Consider the following 27,375-nt stretch of genomic DNA (forward strand, 5'->3'; position numbering starts at 1 on the left):
TATCAAGGAATATATTCCAATATTATTCATCTATAACTCAGATCTATCATCTAACAAGTACAAAGAAGAAAAAAGGAGGTAAGTTGGGGCAATCTAGCAAAAGGCTTCTCAGAACTCTTAAAAATTGAGTCCCGAGAATCAGTATAGGCGTGACCAACAGGCAAATCTAATGCAATTAATAAATGAACTAAGAAAAAATATTAAGAAAAAGGATGGTGTTGCCATATATACGATACAATTTACCGACACATGAAGGAAATTCCTCAGGTGGTGAATGGGTCATAAATTTGGTCACAAAATGGTTCCCAGTAACCATATGTGCAAGAAGAACCAGTAGGTAATGAGGCCTAGTCTTGCGCCTGGACGACTCGTTAAAATCCGACCGCCTGAAACCCTGCAAAGGAATTAGGATCAGGAATACTCGTATTGAATCATTATCAAAGTGTAGAAATTTGAGTGTACAACTACGAATTGACAGTTTAATTAATCTGGTAGAAAGTATAATCAAACGGAGTCTCGAGTGACTTCTAGTGTAGTGTAACCATATTAGGATGGGTGAAGCAAGTGTTTTCGCGAAAAATATGGTATGGCCTACAAAAAAAAAATTGCGCTTACCAAATTCCATCAATTCGATCTGCAATGAGTTTTCCATGTCTTGGGACGAGACCTGATGAATTAAGTGATTTGAACACATGACCTGAAAAAGAACATGCGTAAGTTCTCCAAGCTTTGAAACTAATCAAACAAATAGGCCAAACTTATAACAGCAAACCTTTGTCTTCGACAATTTCCATGCCATTTCCTATTAAACGATCAGATTCTGTCTCTACCTCAATCGCAAGATGATCAGCTGAACCTTTTCGCAAAGTTCGTGAAATGGCAGCTGAGGCTGATGGAACAGGTGGTATTGCACTTTTCCCAACCGCTCCCTACAAAATACCAAACAGTAGGTGTAATCCATGAAATTTACCCCCAAGAGAACCATTCATATGGAATGCACATCTAAAAAGTCATCAAAACAGTAGCATATCGTGCTTCTAATGGATAATACAGTAGGCTACATATCTCGACTGACTCAAGCAAGCAACTTATACTTCGTAACTTAAAACCTCAACAAGTTCCTTTTTTCAATTTTTGGTTTTTGTCACAAGTAATTATTCGAACTCCCTAAACATCATGTACCACATCATTATTATAAGTTTACATGGAAAAGAATATATGGATATGTACCACATCTTCAACTTCTGATATTTCTGATCCAGAAGGAAAAGAAGGTGCTTCAAAAATGCTTCTTTCTTTGATCTCCGGCCCCTGAAGTGATTCTTCCAGTAGCTTATTTTTCGTAGTTAGTTCATCCACGACCTTTTGGCTTCCTATTAACTTCTCTCTCAGTTCCTCCAATTTGGTTTTTGAATTTTCAGATTCTGAAAGCATATTCACAACCTGCCTTTCTAATATTCTTACTAGTCCCTTCAAGCCATCTGACTTCAAATCGCCATTGTAGTGACTACTACCCAACAAACTAAGAATTTGCTCCAAAGAATAAGAGAGCTCTAAGAGATCTTTCTTCATTTCCTCTGAATCAAGCTGATTCCTCGATGCTCTGTCAACCTCCTCTTTCAGCTGCTCAATAGCGAGTATTTGTGTATTAACTGTAGACTGCAGCCTTTGCTCGTCATGAGATAATAAGTTTAGCTGATTCTGCAACTCAGAAACATAATCAGGTAGATAAAAGAGCTTCTTTACATTAGGTGAATCATATTGTTCCAAATCTAGGTTTTCTAATTCCGGCAAAGGGATCTCAATCCTTCTAACTTTCTCAAAAAGGGCTTTCATCTGTATTGCTGTTAAAACGTAGTCTTCTGCCTCTGAAGAAAATAAAACTAAATTGTCAGGATTTAAAAGGGATAAAAAAGATCATGGAAGACTTCTACAAAGACTTGAAGGGAAAGAGAAAAAAAAAAAGAGGTTCACCTTGTTCTCTCTTCACCAACAAACTATTATACAATGATGAAAATTCAGCCTCCCTTTCTTTCAACTTCTCTTCATTTGCTTGACAAGCCTCGAGTTGAAGCCTCAGTTCAACACAGGAACTTTGTAGTAGTTGTAAATCAGTCTCCAACTTAACTATCATATTTTGGTTCAAGTCCCTTTCCTCTCTAACTTTCTCAGAAGTAGCCTCAGTTACTTCCAATATATTCTGCATATCTTGAATGGTAGCAGCTGCAACCTTACTGGTGCTCTCAAACTGTTTAACCATAGATCGAACTTTTCTACTAGCAGATAATAATTGTTCTGCGGCTGCAGCAGACTTGCTGGTAGGAGATTTTGACTGATACTCTGCACCACTTGTATCCAGAGTAATGGTATCCTCCTTCAAATTTTCAAGTTCAGGAATAGAGGTGAGTAATAGTAGATGGTTTGTCACTTCAAAATGAAGTTCTTTTGTAGTGTCAACACAGGCAGACAGTAGAAGTGAAACATCATCTTCCAGCATCGTTTTGGCATTTTCTTGTTCCTGTTTATACATTTCAAGATTCTTCACCATCTCTTTCAAGGATTCAACGTGTCCACACACAAAAATTACTTCCTTTCTTGTTGCCTCCACTTTTTTTAACAGATCAGCGATAAAACCGTCCATTGAAGAGGAGAAACCTTCAAAATAATCTGTGAACATCTTGTTTTTCAACCAGATTCCTTCCGTAATCTTTTTAAAAGATGATGAAATATTACCAACGTCATCTTCAACAATCACCTTTCCATTTTCACTTTCAACAGCACACTGAAGGAGCTTTCCATGAGATTGGGATTCCATAACATACGGATCCTGGATTATATTTAAACAATATAATCAGAAAAAAAATCCACATGTAATGCTTGACAATAAATAATTAGATAATTTACATATTTCTACAATGTGAGAAGCCGACATGGCAATGTGCTGGGGGGTTGGTGTTGAATTAATAGATTCTAAAAGAACATCAAATGGCTGCATCCAGAAAAGCGAAATCCCAAAAACAAAATGAAGATCTTTTTCCGATTAAAAAAAATTGCATTTATAAAGAAAAATAAGAATACAAAAGAAAAACAGGCCAGGCAAAAATTCAGGCCGAACCTAACACAGGAGCTACCAAAATATTCAAACATTCAAGACAGATAACGGCATAAACAGATTAGCATACAGAATAATTTTGTATGCATTTGTTGAAAGTTATAAAAGTTTGTATTTTGATATCAAGGAAAGCATAAGAAATTACCTTAACAGCATGGTGATTATGAGAGTCTATTATGCCACTGTTAACGAAACAGTCCCTGGTGTTCTTCAGAATGATATCCATCTCTTTTAGACTTTCAAGTTTCTTCTGAAAGCATCCTGTCACCACTGTCAACAATGTTTCATCTGCAATAAACTTATGAAGATCATTGAGGTAGCCTGTAAACTCCATGGACCTGCTTTGTAAGCTGCCACTAGTCCCAGCCAACTCTTCCATGCATGCCTTTAATTTGGAATTTAGAGCTGATATCTCATTTTCGGAATTTTTCCTCTCCCCTTCAATAATAGAAATTTTACTTTCCGCCTTAAATAGTGCATCTTCCAAAGATTTTATTGTTTCAAAGGCCTCAACAACTTTGCTTGCCTGAGAGCTGGCTTCGTCTTGCAATATCCTTCCCTCAGTCTCTAGCTTCTCTATAGCACTTTGTGCTTCAGCATTCTGTTCCGTCAGAAAAGCAGCATTGGTCTCAAGCTCAGTCAGTGTCTTTTCTAATGTGTTTATAGTTCTCTGGGCCTCTGCCAATTTATCTGTCTGAACAGCCACTTCCTCCTTTACTTTCTCAATCTCCAACTCTGCAGTGGCTTTACCAACTTCAGCGTCTTCTTTCTCTTTGACGAGCATGGATATTTTATTTTCTGCCACTGATAATGATTCTTGAAGGAGGTTCATAGATAAAGAAGCCTCCGCAGACTTGCTGGATTGGGAATAGGCTTCATCTAATGCTTTCTGTAGTTCTTGTTCAAAGCGTATCTTACTAGATTCTATTTCCCTTTTCTCCTCAGAAAGTTGAAAAGCGTTGCTCTCTGCAGTTGATAATGCATCTTCCAATGATTTCATAGCAGCTAAAGCATCTCCTAATTTACTTGTCATAGTACTTGTTTCTTCTTTAACATTCTCCAACTCTTGTTCTGTGCGTATCTTATCATCATGAGATTCCCTAACGTATTCTGCAATCCACTTCACCTTAGCTATAGGCTCTTCAAAAACTATATCAATGGGAAGAACAATTCCATCAATTGATTCAATTACTTTTTGTAACATATTATTGCTCTCCAGTAAGAACTGCTCATATTGATTGCATTTGTCCTTCATGGTACCAAGATCAGACTCTAACTCCGGAATGCGCTGTGTATCAAAAGATAACAAATTGATTTGATTTCTGCAATCAGCAACTGTTGATTCTAGACTATCTAATTGTAGTTTTAACTTCTCTATTTCTATGTTCTTATCATCCAAGAGACTTTTCATATTTTCCCTGTCCTGAACCAGTCCTTTGCCTTTCTTAACTGCCAGGGACAACTTTTCCCTTAGACTGAGATATTTATCCTCTGATCTTTGAATATCTCTCTGCAAAGAGTCATTTTCCTCCTTCAATCCTGTAAGTTCTTCAGACACAGATTTTAACCTAGTTGAGCAGTTACTCATATTTGAAGACTCCTCTTCTAGAATTATATCATGGAGCATCAGATCCTGATAACTGACATACAAAAGAGTTTGAACCTTTTCAAAAGATTCCACATAGTCATCAGAGATTTCAGCAGAAGCACAAGCCTGCTCTTTTATCCTCCGAAAGCATCTGTAAACAAACAAGTTGAAGTCCAATGAAGTTTCACTGACCCCTCCATCATCTGTTGTCATTCCAGATTCTTCTTGTAACATTTTTATGATTTGAGCCTTCTCCAACGAAGCAGAAATTTCAGCAGAAGCACAAACCTGCTCTTTTATCCTCTGAAAGCATCTGTAAACAAACAAGTTGAAGTCCAAGGAAGTTTCACTGACCCCTCCATCATCTGTTGTCATTCCAGATTCTTCTTGTAACATTTTTATGATTTGAGCCTTCTCCAGTGAAGCCTGATGCTCTTTTACCATGACTTCTTTGTATTTACTTAACAAATCATCCAACTCCTCCTGCAGATAGTCCTTTTCCTGTAATTTAATTAAAAGTAAAGCACTTATGCGGTCAATCTCTATATGTGCTGCTTCTTTTGTTTTAGCAAGTTCATCCTGCAAGATCTTTATTTCATCTTTAGCCTGAAAAAATGATTCCTTAAGCCAACTGACAGAAGATTTCAGGTCATAAGGATAAATCAAATTTGGCCAATCAGATAAGTTTAGAGTATCTTTTAATTTATGAAACTCCAATAAAATAGCCTCTAGGACATTCTTCTCATCCACAAGCCACTTGAGTCTTTCCATACTATCCATTGACTTAAGTTCACGAGGAACTTCAAATTGAGATAAAATATCCTCAAAACTTTTAAGGACCATATTCCTTTGCAACAAATTTTCCTGAAGTGATGCAACTAAATTTTCATTTTCAGCTAAGTCAACCTTAATTAAATCGGCAGCCTCCAGAGCATTTGATTTCTCTTGTAGTTCCATAGAATATTGTTCAAGCTCACGACCCTTTTCAGCTAGAGACTGTTTTAATGCATCACGTTGCTGTACTAGTGCCTTGCCTTTTGTCACAGCCATTGTTAGCTTCTCTTTGGTATTAACGCACCTTATCCTTTCCTGCTCCAGCTCACTCTTTGTTTTTTCAAGTTCTGCATTAACGGTCTCAACTGTCAATCTGTAATTTTCTAGCTGATCTACCAATCTTCTATTTTCATCTTCCAGGTGACATATTTTTTCAACATTGCTTACCTCTTTAGCTTTCAGCTCAGTTAATTCATCACGAGCAGTGGCAAAAATTGTTCCAAATTCTGAAAAGACAATGTCCGACTCTTCTCCAGATAAACATCTTTGGAGTTGATTGATTTCCAGAAGGATATAATTATAATTATCAATTAACAAAGAAGAGTTCCTTTCAACATGAAGCACTTTTTCAGATATAGAATCATCAAGAAGGTCTTGCTGATTCAATACTGAGTTGAGAGAAGCTAACACTCTGTCTAATATGACCTCCGTATCCCTCTCCCTTTCCAGTGAAACTTTCATAGAATCCTCAATTGAATTTGCATAAGAGCGAATGACTTCATCAGACACTGAAAATTCAACAACCTTTGCATTTAGATGTTCAATCTCTTGATCCTTCATTAAAAGGTTTGAACGAAGTTCACCTATAGTAGCCTCATACTGCAACCGTTCATCTAAAGTCCTATTAATCAATTGTGAGCATTCATTTAGCAGGTCTTTCAATGTCTTATTAGTAACCAGAGTGTTCTCCTCCACATGCTCAATTCCATGTAAATGAAGACTCTCATTCGACTGACTGCCATTTACATAGAGCACCGACTGTTGATTGGTAACCGGATTAAGTTGGCGACAAATTCTAAGAAGTTCTTTCACAAAAGCCTCTCTTTCTTCCTGCAAATCAAGCACAACAAAAGAAAATGAAATTTAATGCTAGTCCAAAGCATGCAACCTCAACCGGGAGGGGGTGGTTGGTTATGAACCTCAAACTCGTGTATGACATTTTCTTTCTCAAAAATGCTCTTATTCAGGATGTTCCTCGTGTTTTCCACCTCGTGCATCAGAGAAACATTTTCCTCCTCATACTGTAATTCCTGCATATCAGAGGGTTTTTCCTCCGTAAAACTACCTTGTGTTTCAGCAGCTGCTTCTCGGCTATCAGCATTGCCAACTAACTCATCCGGGCAATCCACAAACATATCTTCTTTTCCAGCATCTTCGACTACTACAGTGTCATCTTGTCCGGAGTTCTCTGCACCTTCGAAAGGCCCATTATTCTGCGACAACGTTGATCCCCATACTCCATGTTAAAACGAATCTCACCTTCGAAGCATTGACTTTCAATTTCTTTTCTAATTGACACGAAAAATTCATATGAAGAAATTTCTGCAGCTTTCGCACCTGAATAAATGCTACACTAACCTGGTTCGGTTCATTGGACACTTCGGAGGACTGTAAAGCGGGATAATTCTCCGACATAGTGTCCGCGGTAGTCCCAGAGGATGAATCCATAACATCAACATTGTGCGCACTTTCCACACCTTTGTCTCCATCTTCAGCTCCACTTCCTGAACTCTGCAGCGCCTGCTCTGGATCATGATTCTCAGACATGCCGATATCTCATAACCCAACCGCCCTAACTTCAACGAGAAATAGATCTTAAACAGAACAAACAAATACTAGCGAATCAACAAGTTCGATAGAATTCAAAAACGATACCTAAATTCAATCGAAGAACCAATGGAACCTCAAAACATACGATTCAAACCCCTAATTCGTTGAATTACAAATTCAAAAAACAATAATAAAATCCTAATGGCGCGTAAAAAAATTGAAACCAGCAAAATTACTATCGCGATTCCATACAATGGATGAGTAATTGTCAGGTGGCAGTTCTGGATCAACCACTCGAGGACCTCTTCAAAATGAATTTGGAGAGTTTACGCAAATCAATTCGTAAACCAATTGATCTGATTCAGCGTCACCGTTCTCTGTATCGCAGGGCTCGGCGCGATGCTATTCACTACTGTAATAAGTAATCTTGTTTGAAGGCAGGCAATGGGTTAACGAAGTGAAACGTCTAAATAATCCCAACCGTTGATTTTTTATTTATTTATTATAGTTTTTTTTTCCCTGAAACACATTGATATTAATAGTTCACGATAATTTAAATTAAAATGTTGGCAGAATTTTTTAGGTGAAAAAAAAAATATTATTTTAGAATTTTAGAAACATCTTTAAAATATTATTACAAATTACAAAATGTTCAAAGTAATATTCTTTAGATTGCTTTTTTTTTTGTTATTGAATATTGTTTAGATTCATCTTATGGGTAATGTGTAAGATTGCCTCAATTAATAATTTCTAAATAAAGTCCCTTAAAATTGTATTATTTGGAAATTTGAAAATAAAAAATTTATTCTTAATCATTACTGTGTGATATCTAAATCTAAAGCATGACATGTTATAGTACAACATCGTGCGAGTGGAGTTCGATCCATGACCTCTTTGGTCGAGAATACATGTGTGACGTGTTAACTTTGATCAAGTAATACATCTCTAAAAGATAATATTTTCTACTTTTTTTGGCTAGGAAGACGTCAATTTTCTAATATGTTTAAAATTAATTGTATTTTCTTAACAAGTCTTAAAATCTAAAAAATTTGAGATTCGAATTTCCACCCCAATTGTTATATAATATTCTAACTAGCAATTCTAACTCGATAACACATTCTAATGTCATTCAACCCTTTTTTCTTGTCATGCCTAAATGTCATTAAATAACCAATTGAAGAGTTAATACTCTGTCTAACTAGATAACACATGAGGATTAAGTCCAACATAAAAGCACAGAGAACTGAAGCTTCAAGTTTCAACATCAAGTGAAGGAGTAGATGTCTTTTACCGCTGAGTCAAGATCATACCGATCATAAAAATGAACTTCCATAAAAACCATATAGAATTTATTAGTACAAATTCTCGTACTAAAACCCCAAAGGATAATTAATGATGTTTAGGACCTAAACGCCACTTATAGCAACTCCTACCATCCACGTTTTAATGAGAATTACACTTTCACCAAACTCTTGTTCAAAACCACACAAGAATCTCAATCACTCTTTTCAACCTGAATTTTCCCAGATTTGCCACAACATACATGCTTTCTCCTCTTACCCTGTTTTCTCCCCTGGACATTGCTTTCAATGGGGATTTTCATTCATTTTCAGTGGCTTCACACAGCAGCTTGCTTTCTTTCAAATTATTGTACTTTGGCCAACCATGATCATTGATTACATTTAACTATAACCCCACATGAAAACCAGCACGTCTCAGCTCATGAATCTCCGAGTCGAAATTCAGAGAAGAAACCACAGATTACACAGTGAATTCTAGACTTTTGATAGACAAGAATAATCATCCATGCCAATATGATACACTCCAACAATGACCAAATTCATCTTTATTGACAATTAGTGCATTTGAGATGGCACTTTCAAGTTTATAAGATACAAGACGAGTACGCACGTGAGGCCGAGATGCGGAGATGATTGGCATCTTACATCGATTCGTTATTAGTTCTCTTCTAACTAAGCATGTCATGTGATCAATTATTCTATATGAAGCAAGAGAGGATATGTTCTGACCTTTACATTTCGTGTTGGGATTTTCCCTCTATACACAGTTTACTCTGAGCTAAATTAGATATTCGGAATACACTACGAAGAGGGCATCTGGATAGTCTTTTGGCAGGCTGTTAATGTAGCGATGAAAGCGCAACATGTCTTCCTTCGAAGCGGTTTCAGCATCGACCACATCATCGTTGCAGGTGAGAACCCATAAATCCTCTGAGTTGACTCTCTTCAAGCTGCCACGACAGAAAGGACACGACTCCGACCTTGTGTTCCTGTAATGTAGGAAGAAAGAGCAATGAGCACAGACGCGAATTCAAAGTGCTTCATAGACAAGGTGAGACTCGTACTTACCAATTTCGGTAGCATTTGATACACATTGCATGACAGCAATTCGGCAAAACCATCTTTGTGCAGGGCTCCAAGCAAATACCACACTCGTCTTCTCGCTTCATATCGATGTTCATGAGTCTACCCTCTTTATCACATCCTCTCTTCTTGCTAGGTATCTCAATCCAATGACACCCTTCATCGCAATCATCCAGCGTATCCAAGCTACCATGGATCCGCTGAAGGGAAGGCAATATTATGGCTGAAATTCAAGACATAATGGAACACTCAACATCAGAACACTTGAAACTGCTTAAAAAGGATAGAACATCAGCTAACAAACTAAACAACTCGGTACCGTAAAAGTCCCGAATAGTTGCCTTCCTCCCATGCCTGGATATTCCTTTTTGTTTTCCCTCAGGATATACCTGAATGGATAAAAATATCAACAATAAATAAGATACCATATCATACAGAAACCGTGAAAGAAACTTCCTATAGTCATCTACTAATAGGCCACAACTACAAAATCCAACAGACCTTGTACACAAGTATGTGGAAGAGGTTTAAATATCTGGGAAGTAAGCAAGTGCAAGAACAATCCATCCATTGTAGCAAAAACAGAACAATGGGAGCCAATTGATTATAAGCCAACTTCATTTGAAGATAGGGACCCCCTTTTGCCATGGGGATTGCAGCCGCCCTAAAAAGCCATAAATCAAACAAAAAATCAGACAAACCCCAACAGATAACAGTTTGCACCCACTTCCAAAACGAAATTTCTTTCCATTTTGGGCAAAAACCAAACAGCCCAACCACTACAATCGCTTCCAGTAATTGCTTCTCTGATCATCGATACAATCGAAAGGGGAAACAGGACAAGGAAGAGAAGAAGAAAACTCACAGAGAATTTGCATACTGAATATCCGCCTCCAAGACTTCCAGAGAATCCTGATGGGAGAATTTCGCTAGCTGATAATACATAATCTGAGAAATTCTTCTCCCTCTTCTGCAAGAAACCGATGAAAAAACAAAAAACAATAGAGAAACCACAGCGTGAAGCACCGCTCTGTAGGGTATGGCGAAAGAAGAATCTGTGGTTTAAGAACCTCTCACCCCAAATCCCAATTCAGACTAAAAATGGAGAAGGCAAGCTCCAAACCTACTTTCCAGACCCAAAAAGAAGCTTTTTCTTCTCTGGGCTTTTGGGCTCTTTGTCCTTTAGTCAATGGGGGGTAGCAGTGAAACGACCTTTACTCTCACCCCTTGTGGTCAGGAAAGGCTTACAAATAAGAATAAGTTTCAGGCTCAGTTGAGATGATGATGGTGGTGAAGATGAATGGTAGAATCCATTATGGGTTTGTTGGGGGATGGCTTGAAATGTATATTTTTTTTTTCTTTTTTCCCTTTGATAAAGCTTGATTTTCATGCTTATCCATCCAAAACATATTCCTTTATTGCTTGGGAAGCTGGTTTCCTTTCAATATTCAATTTTTATTTTTTTAATAAAGGAAGGATCTTTTTCTTCCAAACTCATATTATATATATATTTTCTGCCTTCCATTATTGAAAAGTAGGATTATTTTTTTGATTGTTAATCGAAATGACCTGTGCCCACTTAATTAATATTTAATTTAAGATTAGTTAGGCTCATTGATGATGCCATGCTGTCTTATGATGTAATTTTCATAGCCTATATTGGTTAATCTACCAAATCACAAGAATGGGTTTGGCAGAAAAATAATCAACTTTAATAATTTTGGTAGAGGTTAGAAATTAAACTTCACCTACTAATCATTCACCGATTCATAAAATTATTTTAACTTTTCAAATACTTAAAAGATAACGAAAATTTGAATGTTTTGTTTGTTAATATGAAAAATTATTCTGTTTGAAGATTCTAAAGTCATATTTTAGAAAACTTACTAATTTGTATGTAAATAAATAAAAAAAAATCTCAACAGTACTACAAATAGTTATCGAAATATTAATTTTATTAACGTTTCATCGGCTTAATATCCTTAAATACTTTAAATCTTATCTTGTTAATGTTAAAGAGGCAAAAGATAAACTAATATTTAATTAATTTTATTAAATTAATATTAATAATAAATACTTTTTTAAAAATTTTGTTAACTAATAATAATTCATTTGTTTATTTATCTAACTAATCATAATCAACACTATTTAAAAAAAACACCATTTTGTAATATTAATTTTAGTTGATCAAATGTCTCGTCATTATTTAATTTGAATTAATTAAACTTATCTAATGCCATATTTTTAATCGACAAAATATTTTTTTCCATTGCCTTCCTCTTCCTCTCTGAGTTAAATTTTTTTATTTAAATGAAAAAAGAAAAACTCAAGGACTGAATTGTCATTGTCCTATACTCCTACCCCTTATAGTTATTATTATTATTATTATAATAATAATAGTGGATTTTCACAATCTTATAATTTTTATATTATTACATAGTCAAACTTGTCAGATTAACATTTAATTATTGATCAAATATCCCACATTATATATTTTTTTACCCTTTTTTTTATTAATCTAAACACTTCACACATGCCAAAAAGCACTGCTTACTGCTTTTGAATCAAGAGCACTACTTACCACTTTTAAATCTAAGGCTGATTTAACTTTTATTTGGAATAACCTCAGATTAATAATAAATATTGTAATTTCTAATTATTTCTCCATAAAACATTCAATATGCAAAATAAAATTTTCAACCGCTATCAATGAAAAATTATTTGATGTGGTGTCATCCTTATAACTATTACCTCAACAAATATTTTTTTTCGTCATAAATTTGAAATTGGAGATTATAAATTAAAAGTCATAAAATGAAAAATTGCCTAATAAAATATCCACAAAGTTAGTGGCAATCTTTAGAGGGAATCTCTGGAGAGAGAGAGAAATAAATGAATAAAACAAGTCCGTTAGATTCTAAAATCAAGTTGTAATATTATTTTAATGATGGTCTCAAATCAATTAGATAATTTTTGGGGCTAAGTTTGCTCCAAGATGGTATTGTTATTAAAAGCATGGCATAAAAAAATTGCAAAAGCTGACTTTGAAATCGACAAAATAAATGCTTACCTAAAATGTTGAAATATTATTTTGGTTAATATACTTTTATTCTACCCCATTTTGATCCTGTATTTTCAAAACGTTAATTTTAGTCCCTATATTCCCCGCTGACGAGAAGTGATTTAGAAAGATTCTTCTTGATCGATGGTGATCGGTTTTAAAAATGACCAATTTAATGTTGATTTGCAAAATTTTGACACAAATATTATACATAATGAAACTATTTAATGCAAACTTATAGCTATATTTCAATAAAAAAAAAAATTATGAGTACTATCTCATAAATAAATAAATAGTGAGTGAAGTATGGTACTAAAATCACGACCGAAAGAAATGAGATAAAAATATAAAATAAAGAGATGAATGACCTTCTTCTAAAAGTATATGGACCGAGTGCATGTTTTGAAATTATAATGACCAAAAATTAATAAAATTTGAAAGTATAATGGTTAAAATAAATATTTTGAAAGTATTGATAAAATGAACTGAAAGATCAAAATACTATTTAAACCTAAATTAAAAAATAGGCATTGATTAAAGGGCAATCACTTCCCATGAGAATAGTTTGTATTATGTTCCATTATTCCATATGAACAAAGTTATATTAATGAGATCAAATACCCATATTAGAAAAGTGTATTAATTCAAGAAATAACTATCATTCATGAACCAATGCACCTCTATCAAGTATTGTATGACTTTTGAGTTGGTGATCACAATTGGTCATTATGTTTGCTGTGCATATTTGGACTTTGAAATCTTTTTGCTCACAAGTGAACAATTAGAGAATAGTGAAAAGGTAAAGATGTGTTGTCAGTGTTCCTATTGTTGTGTTCCTACCAAACAAGGTCTCGTTTCGTTACAGTATCCGATCGTTTTATCATACATTACCCGAAAATGCGTAGCAGAGGCGCCGGGGCCTTATCTCGCAGAGGGAAGGAGGGAACCGTGCGACAAGTCGGGGCTCTCGATTTCGAGAAAGGAGGTGAGCAAAGTTTTCCGGGATGACTGTGCTTTTGAACTGCCTGAAGAGAGTTTCTGGTTTCCTTCAGTACCATTTTCAATCTTAATGGCATCTTGTATGGCTAAGATGACTTCCTGCATCCTTGGCCTAGAAACTCCATGCTGCTGCACACACTGTATGGCAACTTCAGCAATTCTCCACACAGATTCAATCTTCACATTTCCTTCGAGAAATGGATCTATGATGCTCGTCACGTCTCCTTTATGAACTAGGGACCTCGCCTGCAAAAATCGATCCAGTAAAGACTCGAGAACTACAACACTATGCGTTGAGAGTGAAGATCTTACATAGACATACCCAGTGCACAATATTCAATTCACTACCGTAGTCCTCTGGTGATACAGGTTTCTTCCCGGAGATCAGTTCCAGCAGAACCACACCGAAACTATACACGTCGCTCTTTTCGGTCAGTTGTTGACAAGCATAGTACCTGTTATTTTCACATGTTCAATGTCACCAACTGATGAGCAAGGGGGAGATAGATATGTCAGGGAAAAACAATGAATTAAATGTGGCATACTCAGGATCCAAGTAGCCTACTGTTCCTCGAGCGACGCTTGATACATGGGTCAAATCTTCCTCCGCTTGCCTCGATAGTCCAAAGTCGGAAACTTTGGCTCTCATATTGATGTCGAGGAGGATGTTGCTTGTTTTTACGTCTCGATGAATGATACTCGGACTGCATCCTGTGTGCAAGTATTCGAGCCCTGAAAATGATCGATCCAAATACAAAAAGCTTGAATATGGAGTCTTGAAAATCAGTGAGAAGGGTCGAAGTTTTTCACTAGGATAAACCTTTAGCAGCATCTTCAGCAATGTGCAAGCGAGTAAGCCAGTCCAAGCGCTTCTGATTGGTAAAACCTGTCGATAAATGATTAGCGGAGAAAGACGAGAAAACAAACTATTCTTAAGCCAGGACAGGAGAGCAGACCATATAAATGATCTCGCAATGTTCCATTATGCATATATTCGTAAACCAGAATTCGTTGATGTTCTTCTTCGCAGTACCCTATCAAAGGGACCAAATTTCTGTGATGAATTCTCGATAAGAGGGCGACCTGTCGATATCTAACACGGTCAGTAAAACAGAGTTTAATTTCTGCAAGTATACTGTTTCAAAGTCACGCTAACCCAACTAAGTAACGATGACTCTACCTCAGTCGTAAACTGCTGATTCCCATGTGAAGATGACTCCGCCATGATTTTAACTGCCACTTCTTTTCCATCTCTCATTTTCCCATAACAGACCGATCCGAAGCTGCCTTTACCAATTTTCTTAGAGAAGTTATTCGTTGCCTCTTCCAGATCCGAGAGAGATATATAGTAGGCAATGCCATCATCCCCCTTGCCGATCGAGTAGGCAGTTGAGCGCTTGGTGCTGGTTTGCAGAGAACCACCTAAGTCCACATTCCACAATACATGAGAAAATTTGGAGAAAAGTGGTGCGATGAGAGAAGTATTAATCAGGATTCTCTGAGTAGAGACCTCTTTCACTACTTTTCTGATACAGCGTCGTTCTTTTTCGAAGCTTTCGGAGTAATAGTAAAGTTGCTAAAAGTACAACGAACAGAATCACAAGCACTCCCAATGAAACTCCTATTATAAGCTTAGAATGCATCCCGTATCGTTTACTTTTGTGCAGTCCCAGGTTACCGTCGTACCTGCAAGATAAGATCATAATGAAATATACGCTCATGCCCCAAGTCAAAACTCCTCCGGCGAAGCCTGGCTTATAACATTTGTTGCTTAGTTTATGATAATGATTCAAACTCTGAAAGAGCTAATTGTCCCTAGAAAACTATATTCTCAAGAACTGATGTTCAAGCCTTACTATAAAGTATCAGTTGGAGTACTTACTTAAAGATGAGTTTCCTTGTCAACAATTCTGGAGGTATTTCACCTGAAAACGTATTGTTTTGAATGTATCTGCCACATATGATAAACAGTTGATCAATATAACAGCCAAACTTTGTGTTAATTATGAGAGAAACGATTTCTAACCGAAGATTTCGGTTCAACCTATTTTATATAAAAGGCTTAGAAGTTGGAGATTTTGCTACATACAGTTCCTGTAAATTGGGCAAACTACCAAGGTAAGAAGGTAATGGCCCTGTCAAATTGTTATTCTCTAGATGTCTGCATATTCGCCAAAAAAGATCACAACGGTAAATCGCAATCGGTCTCTCATTTTAAGAATGGAAAAATTGTAGATAACCTCAAGAGCTTACAAAATCTTCAAGTTCATTAGATTGCTCATGTCAGGCAGTGGTCCTGCAAGGGAATTACCATCTAACCACCTGAAGAAAAGGAAGACAAGACAATGAATTGCAACAAGATAAATTACAAAAATGAAATTTCACTAATAACAAGATGGGGGCTTACAATTCTGTTACCGCATCCATAGTATTGATCTCGGATGGAATTTCACCCTCGATGCTCTTTCTAGATAGCTCACTGCATCAAAGGTGAAAGGGTAGATATACGTGTAGATAAAATGATTAAGTTCCTTGAATGCAGATCCAACGTCTTAAAATTTCAATTGAGAGCATGATTATATGCATCAGAACTCGTTATAAGAATAACTGATGTTTTGAGATCGTTTTATGTACTTCTCGAACTGATACCGAAAACTTCAAATCTTGCATTGCCTCTGATTCTACATACCAGAAATGCATGGTTTGAAGCTCTAGATTTGCTAGTGCCATTGAAGAGTTGAAGAAAGTTACATTTTAGTTATTCTCGGTGGATTCGTGGCAGTACAGGTCATCCATTCCCAGCTTGTTGGAACACAAGGATCGCCTTCATTTGTCCAAACATTCTCCCTTGACATGATACGAAAGGCATTCATTACAGTCACTACAAATCGAAACAGAAAACACCAATTAGTCCATTTCAGTAGAGAGAATTTATAATCTGTCACAGATAAAAAGTTTCAGGATATCGCTAATCTTCTTGATGAGATGTGGTGACGAAGAATCTACCGTCTCTCTTATCAGTCTTGGCAGCAATCTCAACATATCTACTAATTTCCAATGCATTCAACAGAGGTCCTCGAGTGGAATCTCGGGTCTTAACAAAGGAGAATGAAAGCACGAAACTCAGTGTCACATTCATGTAACTCGGTTCATAAAGAGTATAGGTCCCATTTGCATTCTCTGCAATATTCACCACTGCATTGCTAGAGTCCGGGATGTTCGGTTCCTCCAATTTGAACTTCCGAGTCTCATTCGAACCCAAATCTTCAATTTCAGCAAAGTATGCATAAGCCCTGGCATTGGCAGGAAAGTCATCCAAATTCAACCTGTAGCTGAGCACCCCTTTTGTACCAAGAACAGCAGTTTGCATCACCTTAACCGGCGGATACTCACGTGTCATTACATCAATGTTGTTCAAAGTACTGATTCTTTCTGTTCCAGGAGCCACCCCCACAAGATAATTTTGCCTCTTCTCAAGATCTGAATCCCAAATTCTGTCATATGGATCATCTGGGTACCTAAGAAAGACAAATTAAGTATCAAAGAAAGAAGTTTCCTTAGCATTTAAATGAACAGCTGAAGCCATCAGCATTAAAACCCTTTCAAATCCTTTAAACTTACCTTATCACATCTTTGGTCAGAGCACCAAAATTCACTCTAGCAGCTACTTCCAAGAAGAAATTATCTTCAAAATCAGTTGCATACATTGAAAGATTAAAGGGCCGGAGCTCGAGAGTGGATATGAATGGAGAACCAGTTGTCGCACAACAAATGCACACATCGAAGGAATCAGAAGGTGCCCTGATGATCATCTCCTTCACATAAACTCTCGAAGCATCGAAAATCGTAACAGTCGACCACTTGGTTGCGTCCAAATAGAGCTGAAATTTAGGGTATGTCTCTTCATTTCTCAAACTCCCATATTGAAAAGTCGCTCGAACCAAATACCTCCTCCTCTCCTCTGTGCTCAAAGTGTAACAGTACTTCTTGTCATCGATTGGGAAGTCCCTCCGTGTTTGGTACTGCATCGAGTTTCCATTTGGGTTTTCCACTGGCAATGAGCTGCCGGCGTTCATGATTTCGGCGTCGGAAATCCATGTCAGGCCGGTAACTGGGTCGGTGTAGTTCTTCGTGCCTCCACAGTCTAAACTGACGAACTCTGTTTTTAGAGCACAAATCAGTGTTGTAGGTTTCATTTTTAAACCATCGTTCATTAGAAACCGTTTTCTTTTTTGTCGTCTAGATAAAAAAATGAGCGTTCATTTGGAAATTTTTTGTCCTCGTATCAGACAAGACGAGCAACATCAGAGACAGAGATGAAAGAACAAGAACGTACCTTTAACCTGGCAATCGACAGAGGAAATGACGAAGAGAAATAAAACCAAAAAACGAGGAAACCCCATTTGAAGAACAGAGAAAACGAACAAACCCACTGATGTTTTATCAGTGATTTGCATTACAGTGATCGCTATAACGACAACAGTTTGCTAAGTTTCACTCACATGGTGTACAACTTTAGATGGGTTTCTTTGTGTTGTCCATAGTGTTCAATCATGTCCTCGCGTTGATTTTGGTTTTCGAAATCGTCTTTTTCCAAGGGAAAATATATCTCACATTCACGGGCTAACTTTTTTTTTTTCTTTCCAACTCTTTTCCTTTTTGGAAAGGGGTGCAGCACAAGCTCTGGCCAAATGTTTATCGGAAAAGAAACAATTTTGAAACCATTATTGTGATTCATTTGAAGCAAAGGAAATTGGCAATTTGCAGAGTGAAAAAGCATATACTTTTTGACAATGACGGTGCACTAGATTAAGATTATGAAGATAGCCATAGCCATGACCATGCAAAAACTAAAAATAATAAAGCATAAAGCTTTTTTTTTTTTTTTTAATTTAAAGTGAAGGGTGGGTTTCTGCGGCAATATATTCTTTGCTTTAATCAACTTTTGCTTTTTGTTAAAACAAAATATCTCCTTTTTCTCCACTTGGTACAGCTTGTCTGCAGCTTTTTAAAGCTTTGAAAAATGAATACACGGATTCGCGTTGGTCCCTCTACGTGACGAAATCTGATCCCTGTTCTAACGTTGTAATGGTCAAGGAATCAAAGACCAACTTCTGTAGATGCTTAAATCCATGCCAAACAGCGGCGGATCCAAGATTTCATGGAAGCGGGACGATTAGTGTAGTCATAAAAAGAAAATCAATTAAACTACCATTCAACCTCAAAACTTAAGTAATTGGATAAATTTAATTAATTTATATGGATTCTATTTAACAGTTCAACTCGTTAAGATATGTATTTCAGACTAAAATACTGTGAGTCTTCTACATGTTTGTACTAAAAAACATTGAATTTAGCATGTATATTAATCATAAACTTTCAATTACATTAAATTACACCTTACATTTCACCATTGGTTGCAATTTCATCTTAAAATTTAGAAAATATTGCAAATTTTACTATGTTTTAATTTGAAAATTTATTGTGAACAAAATCTGGTGCTATATTTCATTTGAAATTGACACGATTCATATAAAAATGACACTACAACTGATTTTTTTTGTTACTAAAATTTAGTATTAATTAAACTTAATTCGATAAAAGCTTTATCTTTACTTAATTGATGTGTGAATAGAGTTTGATATTAGTTTAAAATAAAAAGTGATTGAATTATTCATATATGTGGAGAAAAAGTATGATGAAGGCGATGGTTGGAATAAATAAAGAGAAACGAAAAACCATACAATTTTTTTTAATAAAAAAAGAAAGGAATAAAAAAATCTGAACAATATTTGAAAGGTAAACTTATAAATGAGATAATTACCAACAATAGAATCACAGGGAATATAACTACAAAAAAAATCTGTTAGAATCTAATCAAGAAAAAAATAATTTGATTTAAAAATAGATAATCAAATAAAGATGATAAAAGCATACAAAAGCAAATGTTTTGCACATTTCTCAAAACGGGTAATAAATAGAGAGAGTTGTATAATTTCTCAGGAAAAAATGGCCACGTGATTGTGGATTAAAGTTGCAGCCCAAACTGTTAAGCCCAACAGTATTAAATGGGCTCGAGATGACGAAGGGAAACGGCCCAATTGTTCAAATTCTTGCTTCTCCTTCTTTGTTTCTCAAATCAACGAAGATGGAGAAATTCGGTGGAAACGAAACGCCAATGGTGACAGCAGAAATCGTTAAAGACAGGCGATGGGCGTCACTGGTTGAGAACCACTTCCAGCTTTCGGTTGGAATAAAATGGCGCCATCAATCTTGTGTAAGAAGCACGGTTAAGTTGGTAAAGCCGCAACCCTAAATTTGTTTTCGGAATTAGTCAGCCTGTGTTTATCTTCATTCTTAGCATACTTAATTTTTGGGTTTTGGGTTTTCTAGCCATGGAAGGAAACTCTGACTTGGAACCAATGCAATCTCCAAATTTTCAGTTGGGAAAGTTAAGAAACAAGGGCCAAGGATTGGGAGGTGCTGTTGAATGAGAGGGAAGCTATCCCTTTCTTTTCTTAAAGTGTCAAAGGTTTGAAGTTTCAAAACAAAGCAAGGTTATCCATCTCTCTCTCTCTCTCTCTCTCTCTCTCTCTCTCTCTCTCTCTCTCTCTCTCTCTCTCTCTCTGTTCAATAACCCCTTATAATTGTCACATGACAGGACAAAGCCTTTCCACTTATACATTTGATCTTTTCTCAGGATCCTCTCTCTGTATTTCTTTATCATTAGTTTTGTTCTATCAGATTCTAAGGAGAAAGAGAATGTGGCCAAAACAGCCCAAAAGGAATTCATTTAAAGAATCTGTTAAAGCTGTTGAAGCTGATATACGACATGCAAATAGCTTGTAAGTATTACATAAACTTTATCCAATAAACGTTGTAATCTGAAGAGGAAACTCTGATTCTGTTCTCAACATCTAACCCTTCAGGGTAATTTATTTGGTCGCTCTTTCAGATTTTATATAGATGTAACTTTACCATGATGTCAAAGAAAACAAGTTTTAAGTTTGGTTCATTTGAGTTTTCTGCTAATTTGTCCATCATTTTCCCCAGTGTTATGACTTTTTCACAAGTTTCATGTCTTCTGGAGTCCAAAATCTTGCCTTGCCAGCCTCTTTCATCCTCTTGAACCCAAAAGTTTCCCTGTCCTCTTTCTAGATAGGTGAAGTCAGTTCGGCCTATGGTCCGCGTTATATGAACCTTGTTGCTACTTGAGTTACTTGTTGAGCATTGACATAGAAAATCTTGGACTTCTCATGGGGTTTTGCTTCTGCAGGGCAGCTATGCTTTCGAGAGATTACGGTGGATTTTGCATTCAAATGAGATTGCATTACAGCCCATTTGCTCCATTTCTTCTTCATTTGATTGAATGGATGGATTACAGTTGCACAGATTCTATTCCAAGTTTCTTGGGCCTTTTCCACATACTCTTGTACAAGGTGCTCCGCCATCCCTTCCAGCTTGTTGACAACTTTTCCCAGTGCTGGCGAAAGTTTTCCCTTTTTGGTCGTCTGTTTTCAACTGTTTAAAGAAATCTAAAGCTCCATCAATGTTTCCTCAAGTATGCAGGTGTACGTCGATGGGAAGCCACTAGTGTTGCCAAGAGAAAGAAAAGCCACTCTCAGGGAGTTCTATGGTATGTATTTCCCTTCTAACTTTTGCTTCTTCGGAGACAAACTGATCAGTTTCCAGTTCATTTATTGTGTAACCATTGCAGCTGTAATATACCCTTCACTTAGGCAACTTCAAAGTGGGCATGTCTTGCCGAAAGAAGAGACTTCGCATAGGAAGAGAATAGAAGATGAAAGAAAGATATCTGATGAAGATCTCGAAAGAGACGAAGATCTTGAGAGAGATGAAGAATGTGGGATATGCATGGAGAACTGCAGAAATGTTGTCTTGCCAAATTGTGGCCATTCAATGTGCCTGAACTGCTTCCAAGACTGGTAGCTTCAGTAGCATTTTTACCACCAAATTTTCTTCATTCTTAGTTCCTGTTGTACATTTTTCTTATCATCAGTTAACAACAAAAGTTCTCTCCCTGGTTATCTTGTTTTCAGGAGCACGAGATCGCGTTCCTGTCCTTTCTGCCGTAGCTGTCTAAACAGGTTGAGCTCGGGGGATTTGTGGATTCTTACAGGCGATACCGACATCATCGACTCTGAAACTCTTGCCAAGGAGAATCTATTACATTTCTACCTTTATATTGAAAACCTGCCACTATTTGCGCCAGACATTAATATTTTTGTACCAGATTACATGTTCTGAGCTTTACATCAGAAGAATGAAGGACAATCTACTTGTGCTGGCTACCACTTGTACATAACTTCAACTGAGAATGTGGTACATAGCATGGGAGTAAAATTCTAGCAATGTACAGATTGGAAGGTAGGAAATATTCAGATCAGATACAGATTACATTGGTTCTGCATAGGAGCTGTGAAGAACTATATTGAATTTCTAATGTCACACGTGTAAATTCACGAGATTGCAGGATAGAGAGAGAACACTTCAATGTATGATTCCTGGTGCTAATCCAATGGTCTTCATTTCTCCTTTCCCAGTGTTTTATTCATCATTAAATTGCAATCAATAACTTAAAATATAGATTTTAGCCTCTGAACATGTTGTGGTCCTGTGAAAGACAAAACGATGTACTATCAGAAGTAGTTTAAAAAAGATGTTGAGCGTCGCACTGTGCGATCAGGGAGACCACTGGTGGCTGGTGTTGCATTTAAACAATCACATTCCCATATATGTTTTCTGATTATCTTCTGGTTGGATGTTTTCTGGTTCGAGTATAAGGCTAATCAATTTAATCAGCGAAGAACAAAATGATTTCCGATTCTTGAGGGTTCTGTGTCCAAATAGCTCACTTGGGTCTGATTTAGATGCAGTAAAATGATGAAAGTTTCCTGCTTTCAGGGCATCCATTATGTTAACGCACAAGTATTGACTCTATTGCTCTAACAAGGCTGCACAAAGATGACCATCTAAAAATGACTTCCACTTTGAAAAATTAGTATTTTGTTTCACCTTTCGAAGTCTCGAACAGGAACTTTGGCTTTCCAATCAGCTGTATTTGCTGCAATTCTCTACAAAATTGAAGCAGTCTAAACCAGAACTCCAAATCACAGAGAATTTGTAGGCCACGATATCATTCTGTAAATGCCAAATGTTACAGCGAAGCTTTGTTGAGTGGATAACAAAATGCAAGAACTTTTATATCTTCTTTACTGTTTACATCACGTACTAGGTGAATCAAAAGAAAAAAAAAAAAACTACCGCTACTCTTGAAGAGACTACTCCCAACAACTCTTCACTGGACATTGATATCCACGATTTTACTTGAAACGCTGGCCTTTGGTATTGTTATGTACAAGACCCCATCTTTAACCTCCGCCTTTATCTGCTCATATTGAATGTTCTCAGGCAAAGCAATTCTGCTACTATATCTTCCATAGCTTTTAGCAGACCAATCTTCTCCTTCTTCTACTTCTACCTTTCCATTTTCTGAAGCAGTCTTCTCTGTCAGCGCCTTCTCAGCCTTCACAACCAGCATTTTCTCCTCCACCCACACCTTCACATCCTCCTTCGTCATACCTGGCATGTCGAACCTCATCTTGTACTCATTCTCCCCCTCCTTAATCTCCCATGGAGTTCTTCCCCTGCCGTACCCAGCAGCAGCATCGCCGGAGAAGGACAGTGAGGGCCATGCCCCCGAGTACGCAATTGGGTCGTCCATTATCCTCTCCATTGTCTCCATCATTTGCTGCACCGTTCTCGCCGTCGGAAATCGGTCCCAAAGCCCTACAACAAACATTCGTAATTACCAAAATTCAGCGAAACAAAAGAGCAGAGAAGGAAATTCAGAGTTCTCAACATTTCAGGCTATAGCTTCCATAGCTGAGATTTAGGGTTTAGATTAATTACCAACAGGAGCAACAGGAGCTACCCTTTTCTTGGGCTGTGTAGCTTGGTTTTCCTTCCTGGAACTTCTCTGCAGGTGGTCGAGATTATCCCTGCCATCCCCTGCCATGGCCTTGATGCTAATTCTACGACGGGACGCTTTAGCATTTGATTTGAAGAAATTGGAACATCCATGGTGAAGCTGCCTCGGATCATTGCAGGCTTTCCCAGGCGCGCAGGAGATGAGGCAAGTCAGATTTGAAACAGCTCGAGCCATATATACGAAATCTATGATCTCCCAAAGACTCTGTGCTTGTAGAGAGAATTGCGGGTTCCGAAATGCGTCGGAGTAGTTACAGATATTTCAGCGAAACTTTTCAATGATGAGGAACTCACCATGGCTGACTTATAAAAGGAGCGAGCGGGCGTCTCTAGAAACTGGGAGCGGATATTGGAGACGAAGGAACTGGAACCTCAATTCTCGATTTCTCCAGAGCGACAGTAGAGAGAGACCTCCCAAAAAGGATTATTCTGAATTCCAAATGGTTTCTGGTTCTGGATTCGTCTCGAATGATATCGGGCTCGACCCATTGAATACTTATGGGCCAAGCCCGTTAGCTCAACTTATCCCAGGCCCAATAAGAATTCTTTCACATCGTCAGTCTGAACGATGCTCTTGGGCCTGTCCAAATGGCCCAGAATAGTGAGGGATTGTTTTTATTTTACCGGTTAAAGTATCATTTTATTCACGTTTGTAGCTTCGTTTCAATTTTATTATACACATCTTTTTAAAAGTTTCACCGTTAATACACTTTTTTTTCTCTCTCTGTGGCAGGGATTAAACTCTTTTCTTTCTATATACGAAAGTGAAAATTTAAACTCACAATATTTTAGTAGAACATATATGTTTTAATTAATTGGACTATATTCAAATTCGTACGTAGATATTGAATCCGAAAGTGGAAGGGGCCTAGCAAAATCCGTTTCTTTCTTTGGTTAGCGACTCACAATCGTCTTCTCACAAATGAGGAAAGGGTTCGTCGTCACCTTTCCGAGTCTGCTGTCTGCCCTCATTGCCCTGATTTAGTGGAGTCCTCGTTGCATATTCTCCGTGACTGCCCCTGTGCTCACGATTTGTGGCGTGGTCTGATCCCCTCGGGTCTCCCATCTTGTTTCTTTGCTGGTAACATTGCCTAGTGGATTCAATTTAATTTGTCGGTTCCTTTGGTTTCGCATTGGTCGTCTATTTATGCAACAGGGTGTTGGTTGCTTTGGAATTGGCGCAATAAATCTATCTTTCAACCACAATTCTCCTTTCGACCATGCCTGTCTTGATAGTTCATTGCACTGCCAGTAATTTTGTGAATTTATGGAACTGGGTTGTCCCTTTCCTTTCGAAGCCTTATCATTGTTGGTCTGCTGTTAGCTGGGAGGCCCCTCCGGCCAATTGTTGGAAGCTTAATACCTACTAGTGCAGGCGGCCTCATTCGAGATCTAAATGGGCAGGAGGGTAGTGGGTTTTATGCATAATCTAGGTCATGGTACGTCGTTTACAGCCGAATTGTGGGGTGTCTTTTTTGGGTTGAAGATTGTCTCGAATGCTGGTTGTAGGAATCTTCTTGTTGAGGTGGACTCTGAAATGGTGCGCAGTATCCTGTCTAAGGGATATCATTACTTGCCTTTGCTTCGTCCATTGGTGTCGAATATTAACCATCTTTTGTCGAGGGATTGGTTTGTCGACTTTTCGCACATCTATCGTGAAGCCAATTCTTGCACAGATTGGCTTGCTCGTCGGGCTTCTTCGACTACTGTGAGTTGTCATGTTTGTGAGCGACCATCGCCGGGTCTCTCTCCCTTGTTGATGGTTGATGTTATGGGGTCTCCATGCCCCGCCTTGTTCCTCTTTTTAGTTTCTTAGGCTTTTTGCCTCCTTCGTTTCGAAAGAAAATATCTTGTACATAAAAGTAAGGTAGTTTTATGTCTAATACACTTCGAATTATTAGACTTATGCATATTTTTAAATACCTTAATTATTGTTCATATGAACATAGCTTGAGGATTAAAACATTTTACTTTTTTTTCTTAAGATTGTTCGAGGTTCAAATCTATATCTATATATTTGTGGTAATAAAAAGAATTTTAGTTCTTAAAACCCACCTATTTTCTATCTCCGTCAGACCATCCCGTTCAATTAAAATTAGATGGACTATTATAATGAAATTTATAAAAATATAGTGGCTAAATTAAAATCAACTTAATTTCTAATTTATTTTCTAAGAGTATAATTGCCGCATAATGGTTGCTAACCTGCCGTTAATATATTATTATTATTATTATTATTATTATTTCAACTCATTGAATAAAGCTGTACTCGAATAAAAATTAATAATAATAATAAAAAAAAACTCATTGAACGAACTACAAAGCACGTTGGCATACTTATATTCAGGTCAAACGGATTATCTGTCATTGATAAAATAATAAATATAATGGAAAATTTAAACTGAAAATGTCTCACCCAACCAGATTTGGTTTTTTTACGTATTTTTTTAATCATTGTGTATTAATTAAAAGAAACCATTTCAATTAATATCGCCATATTATATATATATATATATATATATTTTTTTTTGTAGATAACCATATTATATATATTTAATTACAGAACATGTGGTAATTCAAACATTGACACAAGCTGATTGTTGAAAAGTCAACTCGTATCCAATCCATTTATAATGCGAACAGCCTCACCATATATAAAGATTAGTTATTAATTACAACACGACATTTTATGTGTTTATACCTTCCTTTTTTTAGAGAAATTCTAATGTGTGACATTCACGATATGATATGAATTATGATTAATTATAACTTAGTGAACTGTCATTGCTACTTTTGTTAATTCCTCAACGTGATATGATAATTATAAAAAATTATATCAAGAGTAAGAAAAAAAAAGTGTTAAATACTATTTTGATCCATATGCCTTCAACTTTTTGTTCATTTTGGTTTATGTACTGCCAAAATGTTCATTTTGGTCATTGTTGTACATTTTAATTATTATACTCTAAATATATTGATTTTTGTCAATGTATTTTTAAAAAGTGACCAAATTAATCTTTATTTGTAAAATATTTATACAATATTGGAACCTTTAATATAAATTTATAGTTACATTTCAATAAAATTAGCGAGTGAAATATTATGATAAGATTATATACGATTGAAATAAATTAGATAAAATTTGTCACTTTTTAAAATACAAGAAGCCAAAGCCAAACTTAATGTTTCAAGAGTTCATAGATTAAAATAATAAAAGTTAAAAAAGTACATCGAACTAAAATAATATTTTAAAAAAATATTTAATAGTATTATCTCTCTTTCAAAATAAAAGGATAAATTAGTTATGAGCTTACATGATCATGTTAAAAGTCTCCTCCATTAAATAATATATATATTTAATTTGTCACTACTACAAGTTGGAAGATTTATTTTTTGTTAATACTCTTCTTACCAAAGATATGCTCGCAAGATTGGAATAAAAAAAATTCATTTAATCACAATCACACTGCAGATGGAAATAATCAAATAGAGATCACATCCTTTGTTTCTTTCCCCCTTAAATCAAACTTTCAATAAAAAAATATATTTCAAGATCGGTCCACCACAAAAAGTAATTAATTCATTCGCACAAGTAATTAACGATTGATTTCCTCAT

General features: G+C 36.5%; 5 protein-coding genes across 17 annotated transcripts; 1 reads left to right on the forward strand and 4 right to left on the reverse strand.

Moving 5' to 3' along the window:
- Nucleotides 1–2: 2 nt before the first annotated feature.
- On the reverse strand, nt 3–7,731 carry TNO1 (TGN-related, localized SYP41 interacting protein). Of its 2 annotated transcripts, none has more exons than XM_088117319.1 (9): nt 7,557–7,731; nt 7,113–7,326; nt 6,674–6,967; nt 3,258–6,584; nt 1,975–2,827; nt 1,231–1,868; nt 773–929; nt 616–697; nt 3–394 (listed from the first exon to the last, which is right to left on the reverse strand). In XM_088117319.1, the coding sequence occupies exons 2-9, from the start codon at nt 7,299–7,301 to the stop codon at nt 292–294; spliced, it is 5,643 nt and encodes a 1,880-aa protein (XP_087973445.1). In that variant the 5' UTR covers nt 7,302–7,326; nt 7,557–7,731; the 3' UTR covers nt 3–291. The 2 variants fall into 2 exon arrangements, with proteins under 2 accessions (XP_087973445.1, XP_087973444.1); XM_088117318.1 differs by having other exon boundaries at nt 7,113–7,330.
- A 1,404-nt stretch (nt 7,732–9,135) lies between these two features.
- LOC111019814 (E3 ubiquitin-protein ligase AIRP2) lies at nt 9,136–10,980 on the reverse strand. 2 transcript variants are annotated; one of them, XM_022296292.2, is made up of 6 exons: nt 10,766–10,980; nt 10,554–10,658; nt 10,190–10,352; nt 10,008–10,077; nt 9,674–9,911; nt 9,136–9,594 (listed from the first exon to the last, which is right to left on the reverse strand). In XM_022296292.2, exons 2-6 carry the CDS (start codon nt 10,631–10,633, stop codon nt 9,384–9,386), a joined length of 762 nt encoding a protein of 253 aa, XP_022151984.1. In that variant the 5' UTR covers nt 10,634–10,658; nt 10,766–10,980; the 3' UTR covers nt 9,136–9,383. The 2 variants fall into 2 exon arrangements, with proteins under 2 accessions (XP_022151984.1, XP_022151983.1); XM_022296291.2 differs by having other exon boundaries at nt 10,554–10,978.
- A 2,393-nt stretch (nt 10,981–13,373) lies between these two features.
- On the reverse strand, nt 13,374–18,465 carry LOC111019775 (Leucine-rich repeat protein kinase family protein). Of its 2 annotated transcripts, none has more exons than XM_022296228.2 (15): nt 18,085–18,465; nt 17,370–17,907; nt 16,755–17,266; nt 16,500–16,629; nt 16,156–16,227; nt 16,002–16,070; nt 15,838–15,909; nt 15,631–15,699; nt 15,259–15,434; nt 14,929–15,170; nt 14,705–14,831; nt 14,569–14,634; nt 14,294–14,480; nt 14,071–14,203; nt 13,374–13,994 (listed from the first exon to the last, which is right to left on the reverse strand). In XM_022296228.2, exons 1-15 carry the CDS (start codon nt 18,203–18,205, stop codon nt 13,671–13,673), a joined length of 2,838 nt encoding a protein of 945 aa, XP_022151920.1. In that variant the 5' UTR covers nt 18,206–18,465; the 3' UTR covers nt 13,374–13,670. The 2 variants fall into 2 exon arrangements, with proteins under 2 accessions (XP_022151920.1, XP_022151921.1); XM_022296229.2 differs by having other exon boundaries at nt 18,251–18,464.
- A 1,398-nt stretch (nt 18,466–19,863) lies between these two features.
- Nucleotides 19,864–22,307, forward strand: LOC111019740 (E3 ubiquitin-protein ligase AIRP2). 10 transcript variants are annotated; one of them, XM_022296176.2, is made up of 7 exons: nt 19,864–20,046; nt 20,142–20,305; nt 20,493–20,593; nt 21,025–21,187; nt 21,311–21,384; nt 21,488–21,694; nt 21,809–22,307. In XM_022296176.2, exons 3-7 carry the CDS (start codon nt 20,511–20,513, stop codon nt 22,014–22,016), a joined length of 735 nt encoding a protein of 244 aa, XP_022151868.2. In that variant the 5' UTR covers nt 19,864–20,046; nt 20,142–20,305; nt 20,493–20,510; the 3' UTR covers nt 22,017–22,307. The 10 variants fall into 10 exon arrangements, with proteins under 10 accessions (XP_022151868.2, XP_022151870.1, XP_022151869.1 ...); XM_088117784.1 differs by having other exon boundaries at nt 19,865–20,046; nt 21,318–21,384; nt 21,466–21,694; XM_022296178.2 differs by having other exon boundaries at nt 20,449–20,593; nt 21,318–21,694.
- Nucleotides 22,308–22,879: 572 nt separating this feature from the next.
- HSP21 (heat shock protein 21) lies at nt 22,880–24,164 on the reverse strand. The gene is made up of 2 exons (XM_022296182.2): nt 23,682–24,164; nt 22,880–23,558 (listed from the first exon to the last, which is right to left on the reverse strand). The coding sequence occupies exons 1-2, from the start codon at nt 23,932–23,934 to the stop codon at nt 23,068–23,070; spliced, it is 744 nt and encodes a 247-aa protein (XP_022151874.1). The 5' UTR covers nt 23,935–24,164; the 3' UTR covers nt 22,880–23,067.
- Nucleotides 24,165–27,375: the final 3,211 nt, after the last annotated feature.

This window comes from Momordica charantia, assembly GCF_013281855.1.
Source record: "Momordica charantia cultivar OHB3-1 chromosome 9 unlocalized genomic scaffold, Mcharantia_2.0 BLBB01000009.1, whole genome shotgun sequence".
NCBI lineage: Eukaryota > Viridiplantae > Streptophyta > Magnoliopsida > Cucurbitales > Cucurbitaceae > Momordica > Momordica charantia.

Bases quoted from the DNA above. Each gene is read 5' to 3' on its own strand.
- TNO1 (XM_088117319.1), bottom strand. From the start codon at position 7,301: ATGTCTGAGAATCATGATCCAGAGCAGGCGCTGCAGAGTTCAGGAAGT. The intron at 6,968-7,112 runs GTTAGTGTAGCA...ACGTTGTCGCAG, and splicing joins TGTCCAATGAACCGAACCAG to AATAATGGGCCTTTCGAAGG. The intron at 2,828-3,257 runs GTAATTTCTTAT...AATATAATCCAG, and splicing joins ATAATCACCATGCTGTTAAG to GATCCGTATGTTATGGAATC.
- LOC111019814 (XM_022296292.2), bottom strand. From the start codon at position 10,633: ATGTATTATCAGCTAGCGAAATTCTCCCATCAGGATTCTCTGGAAGTC. The intron at 10,353-10,553 runs GTGAGTTTTCTT...ATGGCTTTTTAG, and splicing joins ATTCAGTATGCAAATTCTCT to GGCGGCTGCAATCCCCATGG. The intron at 10,078-10,189 runs GTCTGTTGGATT...TTATCCATTCAG, and splicing joins TCCACATACTTGTGTACAAG to GTATATCCTGAGGGAAAACA.
- LOC111019775 (XM_022296228.2), bottom strand. From the start codon at position 18,205: ATGCAAATCACTGATAAAACATCAGTGGGTTTGTTCGTTTTCTCTGTT. The intron at 16,630-16,754 runs GTAGATTCTTCG...TTCGATTTGTAG, and splicing joins CAAGACTGATAAGAGAGACG to TGACTGTAATGAATGCCTTT. The intron at 15,910-16,001 runs GTAAGCTCTTGA...GCGAATATGCAG, and splicing joins CTAATGAACTTGAAGATTTT to ACATCTAGAGAATAACAATT.
- LOC111019740 (XM_022296178.2), top strand. From the start codon at position 20,511: ATGTGGCCAAAACAGCCCAAAAGGAATTCATTTAAAGAATCTGTTAAA. The intron at 20,594-21,024 runs GTAAGTATTACA...TTGCTTCTGCAG, and splicing joins ATACGACATGCAAATAGCTT to GGCAGCTATGCTTTCGAGAG. The intron at 21,188-21,317 runs GTGCTCCGCCAT...TCAAGTATGCAG, and splicing joins TCCACATACTCTTGTACAAG to GTGTACGTCGATGGGAAGCC.
- HSP21 (XM_022296182.2), bottom strand. From the start codon at position 23,934: ATGGCTCGAGCTGTTTCAAATCTGACTTGCCTCATCTCCTGCGCGCCT. The intron at 23,559-23,681 runs GTAATTAATCTA...TGTTTGTTGTAG, and splicing joins AGCTCCTGTTGCTCCTGTTG to GGCTTTGGGACCGATTTCCG.